Below are 15630 nucleotides of genomic sequence, written 5' to 3' on the forward strand. Positions count from 1 at the left end.
CTTGCGATTTATTGGATTGGATTTGCAAGCCTTTCGGTCGTACGTCGATCCAAGATAGACACGGATAGTTCGCCGAGGACGCAAACATGGCTCTTCCGATTCTGCAAGTAGTTTTGGATGATCTTCACCAGGTAGCTAGGAAAGTTGTACTGAACTTAGCTTATGGATGAGGCCGTCATGCTACACATTATCGAAATCTCTCTCGATATCATAGCTGGCTGCTGTCTTCGTAACCTGGTCGTTCCTGTTTATGATGTTGGTAACACGTTGAAGTTGGTATGTTGTTCGTTGAATGTCCTCGACGGAAACCAACCTGCTTGTCTAGAGATTTGTTCAGCTTCGTGTGGCACATGATGCGGGTGTAGATACAGCGTTCAAAGCAGGCTGATGGGGCGGTAGTTTTAAACACAGGTAGGGTCCTTCCCATGTTTCAGACTCGAAACACCACGGAAGGTTTGATGATGAATCGGACTTTTTCGGCCATAACATGTCGTGCGGCAGTTCATTCGGGGTACGAGTTAGATTGTCAATCATTTCGAGCTCGAAGTTATGGAGAGCTGCAAACTCCTAAGCAAAATACTTATTTTTAATTTTTCTGAGCATATCACTTACGAATTCCGTCAGCTTGGACACGCAGTACCGATGTTGAGGGTTAATTATTATACCTACGATGATACTGCCTACGTAAAGCGTATCGCAGTGAAAATGTGCTTGGCTTTGTCGTCAATCTCTGTTATTTTTCGGGTTACCAGAACTGATGGAACACCAAAGCCTGGTCATGTCTTCAGCCGTATACAATGCAATGTTTCCATCCATACGATTCTCGGCGTATCGTTTGCAGTTGCACCCAATTTGCGCGATGATAGTTTCGTCTAACTTGGACTTGAGCGGTATGGCACCAGTACCGATGCCAACAGTGATCGGAAAATGGACCGAGAACAGCTGCGTAGTGGTTTTGGGAAACGCAAAATCATCAATATTCGCCAAGAACATGTCTAATTTGTAGCAACACCGCTATTGACGATGCATGTTGCTGCATGTACCGAATAGTAGTATCCGGCTTCCGCACCATTGTTGCACTTTAAGGTCACCGGCGAGGACAAATTTGTCATCTATTCTGGATAACTTCTAGATGTCGTTCTTTAACTATGTTGCCATCGTGCTCGTCGTGCCTGGGAAGGGCAGTAGATTACATCGATGAAGGTAGAATCGAAACTGGAAATTGATTTTAACATCAATCCTCTCCCCAGCCGAGGTTGTGCGATCTAGTCTAGTGCGATCCGGCAGGCAAAAGTTGAATCCCGGAAAAGCATCGCTAATTGTTGCATAGTGTACAGGCCAGCTATAATAGGAGGAATCATACTGTTAACTTCAACGTTGCTGAGAAAGCAACAAGCTGAGAGGTTGGCTTGGAGCACTGCTAGCTGGGGAGGTTTGTAGTGGTGACAATTTATTGGCGGCTTCGAAGCGCAGGTTGGAATTTGTACGATCATCATCGACATTTGTACGATTATCAATGCTGGCCATTGGAAATGCCTTCGAATTCTGATGAATTCAGAATGCTTCAGGCATGAATGACTGCTTATTAGGTGGTCACCGTCACAGTTGAGCCTTTGATTCGATACGCAGTTTCATCATTGAGAAAGTCCGACGTCGGGTGGCCGCCTGCACATTTCATATAGCTTCTTTTAATTTGGCGGTTCTTCGTACTATGACCGAAGTTCAGACAGTAGGAGCATTGCGTCTCATCACGATGAATCGACTTATGTCGCTCCCATCCTTTACTTACTTATTGAGCCGAGAGCCGGGGTGGCTCTTGCCGTATCAAAAATTCCTCTCCATTGTACTCGATCCTGGGCTACTCGTCGCCAATTCGTTGCGCGTCTCGACACACGCAAGTCGGCTTCAACCTGGTCGAGCCATCGTGCACGTTGAGCCCCTCGATTCCTGGTGCCGGTGGGGTTCTTGAAGATAACGGATTTCACTACACAGTCGTCCGGCATCCTTGCGACGTGGCCGGCCCACCGTAGTCTCCCAGCTTTCGCCAGGTGTACGATGGGAATCTCTCCGAGCAGTGCCTGTAGCTCGTGATTCATACGCCTCCGCCACTCTACGCTTTCCGTCTGTACTCCGTCAAAAAATAGTCCGCAACACCTTTCGTTCAAAAACGGCAAGTACACGTATGTCTTCCGTAAGTAAAGTTACTGTCTCAAGTCCGTAGAGGACTACCGGCCTGATTAGCGTTTTGTACATCGTCAGCTTTGTGCGGCGGCGTATGCTCCTTAATCGAAACGTCTTTCGAAGGGAAAAGTAGGCTTGATTTCCAGCTTGAATGCGTCGTTGGATCTCCTTACTCGTATTGTTGTCGGCGGTGACCAGAGATCCCAAATATACGAACTCATCAACCACTTCCAGTTCATCGCCGGCCGTCAATAGTCACTGTCCGTGGGAGGCAAACTTTACTTTCTCGGGAGCCTCTTACTACCATATAAATGGTTTTCAACGCATTAATTTGTAACCCTGTCCTAGCCTCCGTTTTTAGTCTGGCGTAGATTACCTCCGCCGTCCCACGGTTTCTAGTAATGATGTCGAGGTCGTCTGCAAAGGCTAGGAGTTGGCTACTCTTACTGAAAATCGTTCCTCCTCGAAACGCGCACGTAGCACATCACTCGTTCCAGAGTAGCTTTGATCAGCCGCGTCAGTTTGTCCGGAAAACCGTACTCGTGCATTATCTGCCATAGCTGTACGTGTTCAACGGTATCGTATGCTGCTCTGGAATCCACGAAAATATGATGCGTGGGCACGTTGTACTCTCGACATTTCTGAAGGATTTGTCGGAGAGTAAAAATTTGATCCGTAATAGCACGGGCCCCGATAAAGCCCGCCTGACACTGCCCTACGAATTCTCTTGCTGTTGGGGATAGACGACGCAACAAAATCTGGGAGAGCACCTTGTAGGCGGCGTTGACCAGCGTAATGCCGCGGTAGTTACAGCAGTCTAGCCGATCGCCCTTTTTGTAGATGGGGCAGACTACGCGTTCCATCCACTCCTCCGGTAGTTTCTCTTCTTCCCAAATCCTTGAAATCAGCCAGTGAAGTGCCGTTACTAGCGGTTCTTGACCATTTTTGAAGAGTTCTGCCGGGAGTCGGTCCTTCCCGGCGGCTCTATTATTCTTCAGCAGACCGATTTCTGGTCGGATCTCTTCGAGATCGGGAGCCGGTACGCTGTTGTCGTTTGTAGGTACTCCGAGGTTAACTTCCATTGCGTCTCCTGCTACTATATCGCCGTTGAGGTGTTCATCGAAGAACTGCTTCCACCTGTCGACCACCACGCGCTCGTTTGTGATTAGATCCCCTCCCTCGTCCCTACACATGTCAGGATTTGGTGTGGGCCTTGCGAGTTTGGTTCACCTTCTCATAAAACTTGCGGGTATCATTAGCCCGGAATAGTTGTTCAAGCTCCTCACGCTTTTTTCTTCTCAGGATCGTGGTCAACTCATTCCTCGCTCGTCGATACTTGGCCAAATTCTCTCTCGTGGATATGCTCAGATAGTTTTCCCGAGCTCTTTTTTTCCTCTCTATCGCTTCGTGGCATTCCCTGTCAAACCAATCATTTCGTGCACTCGAGGTTTCCACAGAGGAAGGCAGAGCTTCATCCAGCACGCGCGCGTAGTTTTCGGCAGTTCGCGGGTTGTCTAGTTGCCGAATGTTTAGCCGAGGAGGGCGACTTTGTCGTGAGGTATAAACCGTCGATAGTTTTGAGCGCACATGTACTGCTACTAGGTAGTGGTCCGGGTCAATATCCGCACTCTGTAGGGAGCGTACGTTGGTGATGTTCGAGAAAAACCGGCCCTCGATGAGAATATGGTCGATTTGATTCGAGGTTCGTTGGTCAGGTGATCTCCAGGTGGCCTTGTGGATATCTTTGTGAGGAAAGAAGGTGCTTTTGATGTCCCGTGGTGAGCAGCTGTCGTACGTTGCCTCCAGCTGCGCATAGAAACCTTCCTTCTCGTCGTCGGGTTTACCTTCGTGTGGGCAATGCACGTTTATGATGGTGTAGTTGAAGAAACGGCTTTTTATCCTCAACACGTTGATCGTTGATCGCTTTCCAATCCATTACGCGATCCTGCATTTTGCCCAACACTACGAAGCCCGTTCCCAGCTCGTTAGTCGCTCCACCACTCTCGAAAAATCGGGCTCTGCCGCCACGGATTCTCCTCACCTTCTCGCTCTTGCGACAGATCTCCTGCAGTGCCACGATGCCAAACTTTCGGGGTTCTAGCTGATCGAGCAGCACCCTGTCGCCGCCAACGAAATTTAGCGATCTGCAGTTCCAGGTACCAAGTCTCCATTCCATGTCCTTATTTCGACGCCTTGGTTCATGCCGAGTATTCCGAGAAGATATTTCTTGACTCTTGTTGTAAGTTGTTTTTTAGTTTAGATAGGTCCCATCTAAACTTCCCATCCATTGTATGATAATGTTGATCAGCGCAAAGATAGATTTCCCTTCTTGTAGAGTTGTTTCCCCGGTCAGGGACAACAGGTACTACTGGTCCCGGTATCCGATGGTCTTGTTTTGCCTGACCGTTTTTACAATTCGATTTTTAGACACTTCAAGCTCCAAGATCTTCCTTATGTTCGCTGAATTCCATATCCGATAGACCTCGAATAACTACTTTGATCGTAGGTATGATACTTCCGCATCTTCGAAATGTGCTACGATTTTGAATACGTCTGGAAACAAAACGAATCAGATTAGATTGCTTATGTTGCTTCAGAACAAATTAAAGAATCCCATTACGTAAAGGGAAGTTTTTGATCTTCTCAATCGTACCATTGTCGTCAGGTCGACCCTTCTGCTCCGGGAACCGATTAGTTTCGTTGTCGTTTTCTGGCAGTTGGATGAATATTAGCTTCGGATCTGTATTTTCAGGGAAAGTCAGACAGTTTGAAGGTTACAGCCGAGGAAATATATGTTTCTATTACTCTTACTGAAGAAAACACGTCTTTACCGGTTGTATGGCGGGATCAGAATGGTGATGTCTTGTGACATAGATGTCAATTCCTCTAATCTGTCAAATACTCCCGGTATCTCGTCCTATTCAGCACTGTGAACCACCATTTAACCTTACCCAGCTGTTTGCGCGCGTCCATGCTCAACGATGACGGGGTTCGTTCGCCATTCTCAATTGTTTTCCGAAAACCAAAACCTAAAATACATAATTAAAGTATGAATGAAAAATATTCCTTTATGTCGACTTTTTCAGTCCCAATCGAGAACGTACTCCGAGAATTTCAGTGCGATTTTTCCAAACATTGACAACTTCAGAAACAATTACTTGCAAAAACCGCTTTTAACATATAAGGTCGTAGGTACAAATGGATAAGCAGGCGCAAGCTATCAATCAGAAACATTTTATTTATATCAGTTAATAAAGAATAGAGATAAAAATCCATGAAATGCAATGTCAAAAGTTCAAATATGAGCCTCCACAAACGTCCATAATGAATAAAAGTTAGAAAAAATCAAAATCATCATTCACTTTCAATAAAAATTGTGCAGCAAAATAAAATCAACTTAATACAAACGAAAAAAACTGTCTCAACTTTGCCTTTCCATAAGTGCCACACATTACTCCTCTTAAGAACTAGAAAACATTAACAAAACTAGAATTGATGGTCGGATGACGGTCGGACGGAGTTAGTAGTAAAACGGTGGTGGCAAACCCAACAGTTGGCCATAATGTGGCGTTGGTGGTCCGTAGAATGGCTGCATTGGATGCGGCATCAACGCACTGGAACATGCGTATGGTACTCCTCCTCCTCCCGGCTGTGGTGGCGGCAGTCCTAGCACCGAAGAAAATGCACCACCATACAACGAAGGAACCGAGTGCTGTGGTTGTAGCTGGGCTGGCTGCTGCAGCAGCTGTATCGGCGGTGGTGGAACGTTGAGATTCGCCAGTGAATAGATCCTGTGGAAAGTGAAGCGTTTTAGAAAAAAAATGAAGCTGATCGGGCTTTCGATTAGGACAGAAAATATTAAATATATATGTTGGTTGAAAAGCAGTTGTCTTCAATACTAAAGAATATAATAAAACAATGTTAAATTTAAGATCAATGTTTTATTCAGTGTAATTTTCTTTCATTTTCAATAGCGCTATTCCAATTTTATCACAATTTATGCTATTTGTTGACTGCGCTTCTCGAGAACTCGAGACTCTGAATCGATCGCTTGCTGTGAATCACAGCAATATTTCTAACCGTCCAGTGACATAGTTCCGGTAGGAAACAGACGAATGAACCAGCCATTGTAAAAACGATGAGCTCTTCCACCTCGTTTTGTTATCGACGCCAAATTTCTTCACTTAATTTGCTAAAATATACACGAAAAAATGTTATTACTTAAGCTTAAGGTCTAAAACAAGCGAAAAATCCCCGATAATTATTATTAACTGATATTTGTATTTGAAGCAGCATGCTAAAGATCAGTACTATTTGAGTAGATTTTTCAGAAGCTCTGCAAAATAGTGTTCCAAGGATGCAATTAGCTCGACGTTTTCGACAACGGAATTGGGGCCAAATATAGTTAATACGGTGGATGTTCAAACTGTTGATGTTGTATTCTACTACTACAAATTTGGCCACTGAATTCAAAAGCATAGAACAATTTGGACGCAGTACTACGAATCTATTGACTCTTACAACAGTTACTTGAGCTTTGAAAATGTGACGCCGATTTCTATAAAATGTACTGTATACTAATGCATATTGTTACTGTTAATCAACTCGAAAATAGAAAACATAAAAAATGACGAACAATTAATCATGATATCAACCTCTGTAGAAATTTATTACTGCCTGGACCAGCTACATAGCAGGATTTCAAATGACAGTTGAAGTTTAAATGCCAGCCAAAACAAAATAAAAAGTCGTTCGGGAAACAACCACAAACGTCTGAAATTCTAAGCAACAATAACATTTTAATTTTACAATAGTAAATTAAATTAAAATTGAAAAATAAACATTTATTAGGATTTTTGTCAATCTGCATAGTGCCTTGAGACTATAGGAGTGGTACGTCACTGGTCTCAAGTTGTGAGCTGATATAGCTACAACCTAATGGTCAGGGAATGACATAATTACCTAAAACTGAAGATAACATATTTAGGTTTTAGATAACCAACCACTATATAGCGAATCTATAGCGAAATTATTTAAAAACTTGCTTTTTCTAACAATACTTCAATCATGATTACGATATAGCAAACTAAGGAGCCAATTTACGTGACTATTTTATTAAAATATACAGTTTTTTCATCAACTGCGGATAGTTTAGCTACCTTTGATTGCTTAAGAACGAAAACCATTCTAAAACAACGCAAACTATTTAACAATCAAAAGATTTCAAATAGCAATGTCGAAAAAGTGTGTTCTACGTATTCTTCCTTCTTTCTCTACCTACATCAAATCTTTCCCAAGCACAGACGACAGAATCTTACCACAAATAATGTATAGGTAAACATTTTATTAACCGTATTTATACCGCATCGTTTTTCTTACTGTTTCAAGTTTCAACAATCGTCAAAGTGAATTATAATGGCTGATACTGTTGCTCCTGTTGCTGCTCCGGCCGCTGCCTCTCCGGCTAAGGCACCGAAGAAAGCCAAAGCCTCCAAGGGAGACGCCAAGAAACCGAAGAAGCCATCGACTCACCCTCCAGTGAACGACATGGTTTTGGCCGCCATCAAGACCCTCAAGGAACGTAACGGTTCCTCTCTGCAGGCCATCAAGAAGTACATAGCCGCCAACTACAAGTGCGACGTCGCAAAGTTGGCTCCGTTCCTCAAGAAGGCCCTGAAATCGGGCGTCGAAAAGGGAAAGCTTGTCCAGACCAAGGGAACTGGCGCTTCCGGTTCGTTCAAGATTAAGGCCGACGCTAAGAAACCAGCTGGCGAGAAGAAGGCGGCAAAGAAGCCAAAGAAGGAGACCAAGGCTAAAAAGCCAGCTGGCGAGAAAAAGGTTGCCAAGAAACCAAAGGCCGCCGCTGCCAAGAAAACTGGCGAAAAGAAGGCTAAGGCCGCACCGGCTAAAGCTGCCAAGAAGGCTGCCGGAGTGAAGAAGACTGCTGCTCCTAAGCAGAAAGCCACTAAACCATCAAAGACCGCAGCCAAGAAACCGAAGACCCCCAAACCAAAGAAAGCTGCTCCAGCCAAGAAGGCCGCGCCGAAAAAAGCAGCTGCCAAAAAGTAAATTTTAATTGACAATGAATCCTATTACCAGTATCTGGTACAAACAAACAGTTCTTTTAAGAACTACCAAATCTGTACACGAAGAAGTTAATTATTTTTCTCCAAAAATGCATTACACAGTTTTGTTCAATATCAACATAATTTTTTACCCGTCAAAAATTCAGACGAAACAATTTCCATATCAAAACTGCCTGACAGAGACAATCAGTTTTCTGTTTATGCATAAGATGTGCTTGGAATTGCTTCGCTGAGAATAAATATTGAACAGGTACGTCCATAGAAACCCGTTTTTGTGAGACTAGACACCCTGCTGGTCATGCTGGTTATTCTATGTACAATCGTACACTGACGACAGTAAAACCGTCAGATTTGAAGCAATTCCCGGTCAAGTTTGTTGATGACTTCGTGCCCAAGAAATATTGATAGAAAAATGCTTCTCTATTCTTCCACATTAAATTGATATTTATTTTTACTTTGTGTTAAATAACATTTTAAATTTCAAAGGGCTTACAATATTTTTGCTTTCTCTATCGATATTTGAATTTCACTCTATCGATAATTTGTTTTACATTGCGGAAAGTGCTCATCAGTAATTGAATTACAATAACAAGAAGCCTACTTGTGCTAGAACTATTCTACTAATTTATAATAACTCGCAAGATCCGATGTTCACAGGAGATACTAATATTTGACTCATCTATGCGCTGCTGTATTGTTTTATACCCAGTAGCTCGGTGTAGGTTAGAGATCCTTGTGTTGAAAGGTTAAGGATGTTTCTCAGTACTCTGTTTTTCGCTTTTGCACATGAGGCTCACACACTGACATATAGCATAATTTACAATTGGAGCGGCAATCATCTCGTACACCGTAATCTTGTTATGTTATGACAACCAAGAGCTTCGGGATACTAGTGAGAGTAAGCATAACATTAGCATAACTATGTAAACCTATAGTCAATTAACGTTAATATTTTAATTTTATTGACTGATACAGACACAATAAAAAATCAAACGCCTTGAATTAAAAATGTTCTTTCAAATTTATGCTCTAAACAAATCGTAAGCTGTTACTTCTGTAACAGCGGAGCAAACTTCAATTAAAATCTTCATTCATCGTATTGTGGCCCTTATAAGGGCCTTTTTTGTAAGCAGTCCTAATTATTTAACCTCCAAATCCGTACAGAGTACGTCCCTGACGCTTCAGAGCATAGACAACGTCCATGGCAGTGACGGTCTTTCGCTTGGCGTGTTCGGTATAGGTAACAGCGTCACGGATGACGTTTTCCAGGAAAACCTTCAGTACGCCACGGGTTTCCTCATAGATCAAACCAGAAATACGCTTGACGCCTCCACGACGAGCCAAACGACGGATAGCGGGCTTGGTAATACCCTGGATGTTATCACGAAGAACCTTGCGATGACGCTTGGCGCCTCCCTTTCCGAGTCCTTTTCCTCCTTTACCACGGCCAGTCATTTTGCTTTGTTATTCTCTAGTCAAACTGTCGAGTGAAACTAATGCTTCAGCAGGTAATGACGTCCGCTTTTATACCTGCGAGGGATGAAAATTTTCCATGTTTCTCACTTCTGATTGGTAGAACAGTAGAAGAGTATACAGTATAAGAGAGGTCAAACAGTTTTTCTCATCATTCTTTGTTTGATTCTCAAATCGTTCGCATCGTTCTCAAACTTAAAATGGCTCGTACCAAGCAGACTGCTCGTAAATCCACCGGAGGAAAGGCTCCTCGCAAGCAGTTGGCCACAAAGGCAGCTCGCAAAAGCGCCCCGGCTACTGGAGGAGTGAAGAAGCCTCATCGTTATCGTCCAGGAACGGTCGCTCTGCGTGAAATCCGTCGTTACCAGAAGTCCACCGAGCTTCTGATCCGCAAGCTTCCGTTCCAACGTCTGGTTCGTGAAATTGCCCAAGACTTCAAGACCGATCTTCGTTTCCAGAGCTCGGCTGTCATGGCTCTGCAGGAGGCTAGCGAAGCCTATCTGGTCGGTCTGTTCGAAGATACCAACCTGTGCGCCATCCACGCCAAGCGTGTTACCATCATGCCAAAGGACATCCAACTGGCTCGCCGTATCCGTGGCGAACGTGCTTAAGTCAATCGGCTTTCGTTTGATCTCATATTACAACAAACGGCCCTTATAAGGGCCACAGATATGTTTATGGAGATGTAGAAGAATTTTCTCCTTAACATTCCATTCCGGCTGAAAATTATAGTAGGTATACTTTCTCAGATGACACTGCTGGGAAATCTGCTCTAAAACGCACAAGAAAAAACTTCAAATCCTTCAAAATAAATTTATAAAGATGATACTAAATATTTCTCCATGGACCACCAGCACATTCATGAACGGACGTCGATAAATACGATTGAACAAAAATTTACAAAATATTGTGATAAATTCAAAACAAAATGTCTTAATTCTAAAGATACTACAGTCCGTGAATTGCACGCGTAGTGTGTAAACAGGGATAAAAATTAGGTTATATTTTCGAGAAATTCAAATTACTTCTGAGGATAAAATCATCCGTGATTTGTACAGGTATCAATAAGTAGGAAAAAGTGAGGTTAAATAGAATAATCAAAACCCATTAGCAAAAACTTGAGTAGCCTTAGTAAATAAAAACGCTCAAAAATGTAAACAGCAAATAGACTGATAAAGATGAAGAGCAAGGTTAAAAAGAAGGTTGGATCACTTAATTAAACTGCAATCAAACAGTGTGAAAATGTAACAAATGTAAATATAAGTGAAATTCAAGTAAATAAGTAGAACTAAGTTTAGTTCATAAACCATGTTCCTTACATTTACACTCCGTTTTATGCATAAAACTAACGAAATAGTTGTGCTTACTCAAAAACGTCAGTCCGCTTATGAAATTTCCTTTCGATTAAATTGATTTAACATCCGCATAGAAGCATTTAGTTTAAACGATTGTGAAAGATGTTTCTAAAAGACACAATTCAACTGTTTTGTAACAAATGTGCAATGCAACTTAATTTGTTAAAAAAAAATATGTTAGTTATACCTAGTACCTAATACTAAGAAAATACTTTTTGAACTCATCAAACATTAACTTGGTCGTCCTTATAAGGACGGTTTTCGGGTATGGCGGCGTCGGAACATATTTAAGCCTTCTTTTCGGTCTTCTTAGGCAATAGAACAGCCTGAATGTTAGGAAGAACACCTCCCTGGGCAATGGTTACACCGGACAGGAGTTTGTTCAACTCTTCGTCGTTGCGGATGGCCAATTGCAGATGACGCGGGATGATTCTGGTTTTCTTGTTGTCACGGGCCGCATTTCCTGCCAATTCCAGGACTTCAGCTGCCAAGTATTCCATCACGGCAGCCAAATAGACAGGAGCTCCGGCACCAACGCGCTCGGCATAGTTTCCCTTCCTGAGCAGACGGTGAATACGGCCTACCGGGAATTGGAGACCAGCACGGGTCGAACGGGACTTTGCCTTTCCCTTAACTTTTCCTCCTTTGCCGCGTCCAGACATGTTGCTAGTGTTTTAGTTTACGACGTTACGTAGAAACGAAATAGCGTTGAATGATGCCTGTTTTACAGTTCGCCCCTCGTTTTATATCCGAGCACGAGGCAAATATAGACCAAGGGGCCGGGCTACGTAGGTAATGAAATGGAACAAATAGAAAAAAGGGACGGCTTTCTGATTTGTTACCTGCTTGTATAAAAGAGGGTCAGCATAGGCAAACATCATCAGTTTCTATTAGGAAAGCTAATCTAAACATCCGTCGAAATGGCACCGAAAACCAGTGGAAAAGCCGCCAAGAAATCTGGCAAAGCCCAGAAGAACATCACCAAGGGAGACAAGAAAAAGAAGAAGCCACGCCGTAAGGAGAGCTACGCTATCTACATCTACAAGGTCCTGAAACAGGTCCACCCCGATACTGGTATCTCCTCGAAGGCCATGAGCATCATGAACAGCTTCGTCAATGATATCTTCGAGCGCATTGCTGCTGAAGCTTCCCGTCTGGCTCACTACAACAAACGCTCTACGATCACGTCTCGCGAAGTTCAGACCTCCGTTCGTCTATTGCTGCCGGGAGAATTGGCCAAGCACGCCGTCTCTGAGGGCACCAAGGCCGTCACCAAATACACAAGCTCCAAGTAAACGTTTCGAACCACGCTTATACCAATCGGCCCTTATAAGGGCCATCAATAAATTATCGAAGATGCGATTGAATTTTCTTACACACAAACGAACAAATAAAGTACTAACCTAACCGATACATCAAACTACATATTATGATCTATCAAATTTCTTTATTCCTCGCTTTGGTGGTTATTTTCCCCTATTTTACAAAAAACTATCCGTTTGTCCGAAAAGTAAACTTCAGAGTCATATTCCTTATATTCAGAACTTTTCAAGCGATGATCAAAAACAATACCACGTGAACACATCTAAGAACTTCTTTGATGTATCTTATGGCCTAGTCATAATGTACAACTAGAAAGGTCAGAGAAATCCTTTGATTTAAAAACAGAACCAATCGGAGATGAGTTCCTTTTAGTTCTACGAAAATAACTACTAGGATTTGCGTATACGTATTTCAGCTAAGACTTATGGTCTTCAGTGTGTTGCAAGTTTCTACGAGCAGCCTAGCAAAACCATGCCCAATTTGTTTTCGGTTATTCGGAAGTTCTATTAGGACACTCGGACATATTTTGAATTATTCCATTTAATTGTTTATTTAAAAGTAATTCATCTGACAATCGTAATGAATAATACTATACTGAATTAACAATGACTTAATTCTAGTAACACTCAGTCGGTTCGTCAAACTCGAAATGTAATTCAAAAGTCGTAAATGCGCGATGCCACGCTGCGATCGATTCATAGTTAGTAACCAAATACCGTTTGATGTAAAATTGGTTGCAATAGCGTCATATTCCTAGGCGATGAGCCTGACCTGACATACGAACATTGGTCATTGAGGGCGGTTTGGGGACATCACCATAAATAGTTGACTATCGAAGTATTCGTCGTCGTTCTAGAATATCTCTCAGGATACGATGGCGAACTATTAGGATTTCGCCAATGCACGTTTTGCAGTGCTAAACGAATAAACTCTTACTAAACACGTTCAATCCTTTATACAGCATGTAAGTTAATTTTTTTTTTTTTTTTGAAACGATGGTTCTACAATTGATGAAGGGACGGTAGGGGAAAGAAATGAAAATTTTTTGGCGAAGGAGGGGGAAGAGCGGAAAGGAAGGGGGGGGTATTGGTAGCTATGCTTGACAAGTAGTCATTTTGACTCCTACCTTTTGTCCAATCCTTCCAGCATTGGACAAAAGGTAGGAGTCAAAATGACTACTTGTCAAGCATAGCTACCAATACCCCCCCCTTCCTTTCCGCTCTTCCCCCTCCTTCGCCAAAAAATTTTCATTTCTTTCCCCTACCGTCCCTTCATCAATTGTAGAACCATCGTTTCAAAAAAAAAAAAAAATATTAATATATGTATGACCTCATTCCAAGGTCAAGACTAAAATCTTGAGATTAGTCTATGTAAGTTAATATTTTTTTGAAACGATGGTTCTACAATTGATGAAGGGACGGTAAGGGAAAGTAATAAAGAACGATTTTTTGGAAATGGATGGGAAAAAGTGGAAAGGAAGGGGGGTAATAGGTAGCTACGCTTAACAAGTTGTCTTTGTGACTCCTACCTTTTGTTCAATGCTGGAAGGTACATGGGTCGAACCAAGCTATAATCAGAGATTATAACCGGATTTGAACCCACAAGCCACAACACCCGTCAGGGCATGTGGCTCGTTGGTACCCGTGTACCACAGAGGCGCTGGACAAAAGGAGTCTGCACAAACCCCCTTATTAACCGTAGCGACATGGGTTTGGCTATTTCTAGACACAAATTGTGCCTCTTCCTCCACCTACTGTAGAAACCACCGACCGAGAAGTTTTGATCTAACTCGTTTTTACTTTCAGGGCGACGACACTATGCAGGCCCTTACGACTTGCAAGGTACTGCGTGTGACGTTGTTTGTCCGTAAGCGTGTTAGTCCGCGTTTCTCAGCGCGGGTCTTCGGAGAAAGGCTCGGTTCCTATGATATTGACCAAACTCGTGTTTTTAGTCTTTTGACCTTGAGAAACGCGAATAACACGCTTACGGACGAACAACATCACACGCAGTACCTTGCAAGTCGTAAGAGCGTGCATAGTGTCGTCGTCCTGAAAGTAAAAACGAGTTAGATCAAAACTTCTCGGTCGGCGATCTAATTTTGCATGAAACGGTTGCTGGTGTTATTAGCTAGCTATTGGTTAAGAAAAATTACATTGACATGTATCTATGTCGCCGTGGCAAACGTAAGAGAGGAGACACAAAGAGTCTCTTATTTGCACATAGGCCCTTTTCACATGTTGCGCGAGACTCAACTGTATACTGCATATCTCCCTACTTCCTTTTTTATATACAACTAGCTGACCCGACAAACTTCGTATTGCCACAAATTAAACTGTGTTGTACATACATACATCATAGAAAAAATGCTTCCCTCCAAAAACACCCACATGCCAATATGGTTCCATTTGCTTGATTAGTTCAAGAATTATGAGGAAATTAGTTTTACATTTGTACAGGAGCCCCCCCTCTTAAAGTGGAGAGGGGTCCTAATTCACCATAGAAAATATTCTTGTCCTCGAAAACTTTCACATGCCAAATTTGGTTCCATTTGCTTGATTAGTTCTAGAGTTATGAGGAAATTTGTATATCATTTGTATGGAAGCCCCCCCTCTTAGTGGGGGGAGGGGTCTCTAACCATCATTAAAACCTTCCCTGGCCCCAAAAACCTCTATATGCAAATTTTCGCGCCGATTGGTTCAGTAGTTGATTCTATAAGGAACATCCCGACAGACAGAAATCCATTATTATCTATAAGAAGATTCTGTTACATTGTTACTTTCCGATATTTAAGTTTACGAGTTTCTTGATTCCAGATACTTAGCATAAAGCTTATCTTTATGTTTGATAGCAAACACTATTTGGCCCATTATCATATTGTCAGTTTGATCCCCAAATTTACATTGAGCAGCCCACTCTTTCAAGCGACTTGCGTGTTGGTCAATTTTCCTATTTTGGTTTGATATAATCTGCCGAAAACTGAATCGTTCATACTTCTGTGATATTTTTGAAAAATGATATTTTTCCAACACTGCCACAGCCAATCTTGTAGCGGTTGTCGAGGACGAATGATTCATTGACTTTACGAACTGTTACTTTACGAACATCTGCTCCTCCGAAACACAAATATATTTCACAAATTATCGTGATCTTCAATACTCAATACCCTTTAGTAATAAATAGGAAACGAATTGATCCTTTCACATTACCCAGTG

At 42.4% G+C, this 15630-nt stretch overlaps 5 protein-coding genes across 5 annotated transcripts; 3 read left to right on the forward strand and 2 right to left on the reverse strand.

The window, feature by feature from the left end:
- The first annotated feature begins 7570 nt into the window (after positions 1 to 7570).
- LOC128745802 (histone H1-like) lies at positions 7571 to 8748 on the forward strand. The gene has a single exon (XM_053842879.1). The coding sequence runs from the start codon at positions 7597 to 7599 to the stop codon at positions 8248 to 8250; it is 654 nt and encodes a 217-aa protein (XP_053698854.1). The 5' UTR covers positions 7571 to 7596; the 3' UTR covers positions 8251 to 8748.
- On the reverse strand, positions 8700 to 9731 carry LOC128745896 (histone H4). Its single transcript, XM_053842966.1, has one exon. The coding sequence runs from the start codon at positions 9720 to 9722 to the stop codon at positions 9411 to 9413; it is 312 nt and encodes a 103-aa protein (XP_053698941.1). The 5' UTR covers positions 9723 to 9731; the 3' UTR covers positions 8700 to 9410.
- Positions 9732 to 9910: 179 nt separating this feature from the next.
- On the forward strand, positions 9911 to 10351 carry LOC128745912 (histone H3). Its single transcript, XM_053842978.1, has one exon. The coding sequence runs from the start codon at positions 9941 to 9943 to the stop codon at positions 10349 to 10351; it is 411 nt and encodes a 136-aa protein (XP_053698953.1). The 5' UTR covers positions 9911 to 9940.
- Positions 10352 to 11361: 1010 nt separating this feature from the next.
- On the reverse strand, positions 11362 to 11757 carry LOC128745858 (histone H2A-like). Its single transcript, XM_053842930.1, has one exon. The coding sequence runs from the start codon at positions 11755 to 11757 to the stop codon at positions 11383 to 11385; it is 375 nt and encodes a 124-aa protein (XP_053698905.1). The 3' UTR covers positions 11362 to 11382.
- Positions 11758 to 11997: 240 nt separating this feature from the next.
- Positions 11998 to 12406, forward strand: LOC128745934 (histone H2B-like). Its single transcript, XM_053842997.1, has one exon. It carries the CDS (start codon positions 12016 to 12018, stop codon positions 12388 to 12390), a length of 375 nt encoding a protein of 124 aa, XP_053698972.1. The 5' UTR covers positions 11998 to 12015; the 3' UTR covers positions 12391 to 12406.
- The last annotated feature ends 3224 nt before the right edge of the window (positions 12407 to 15630 follow it).

The sequence above is a fragment of the Sabethes cyaneus genome, chromosome 1 (genome assembly GCF_943734655.1).
Source record: "Sabethes cyaneus chromosome 1, idSabCyanKW18_F2, whole genome shotgun sequence".
Lineage (NCBI taxonomy): Eukaryota > Metazoa > Arthropoda > Insecta > Diptera > Culicidae > Sabethes > Sabethes cyaneus.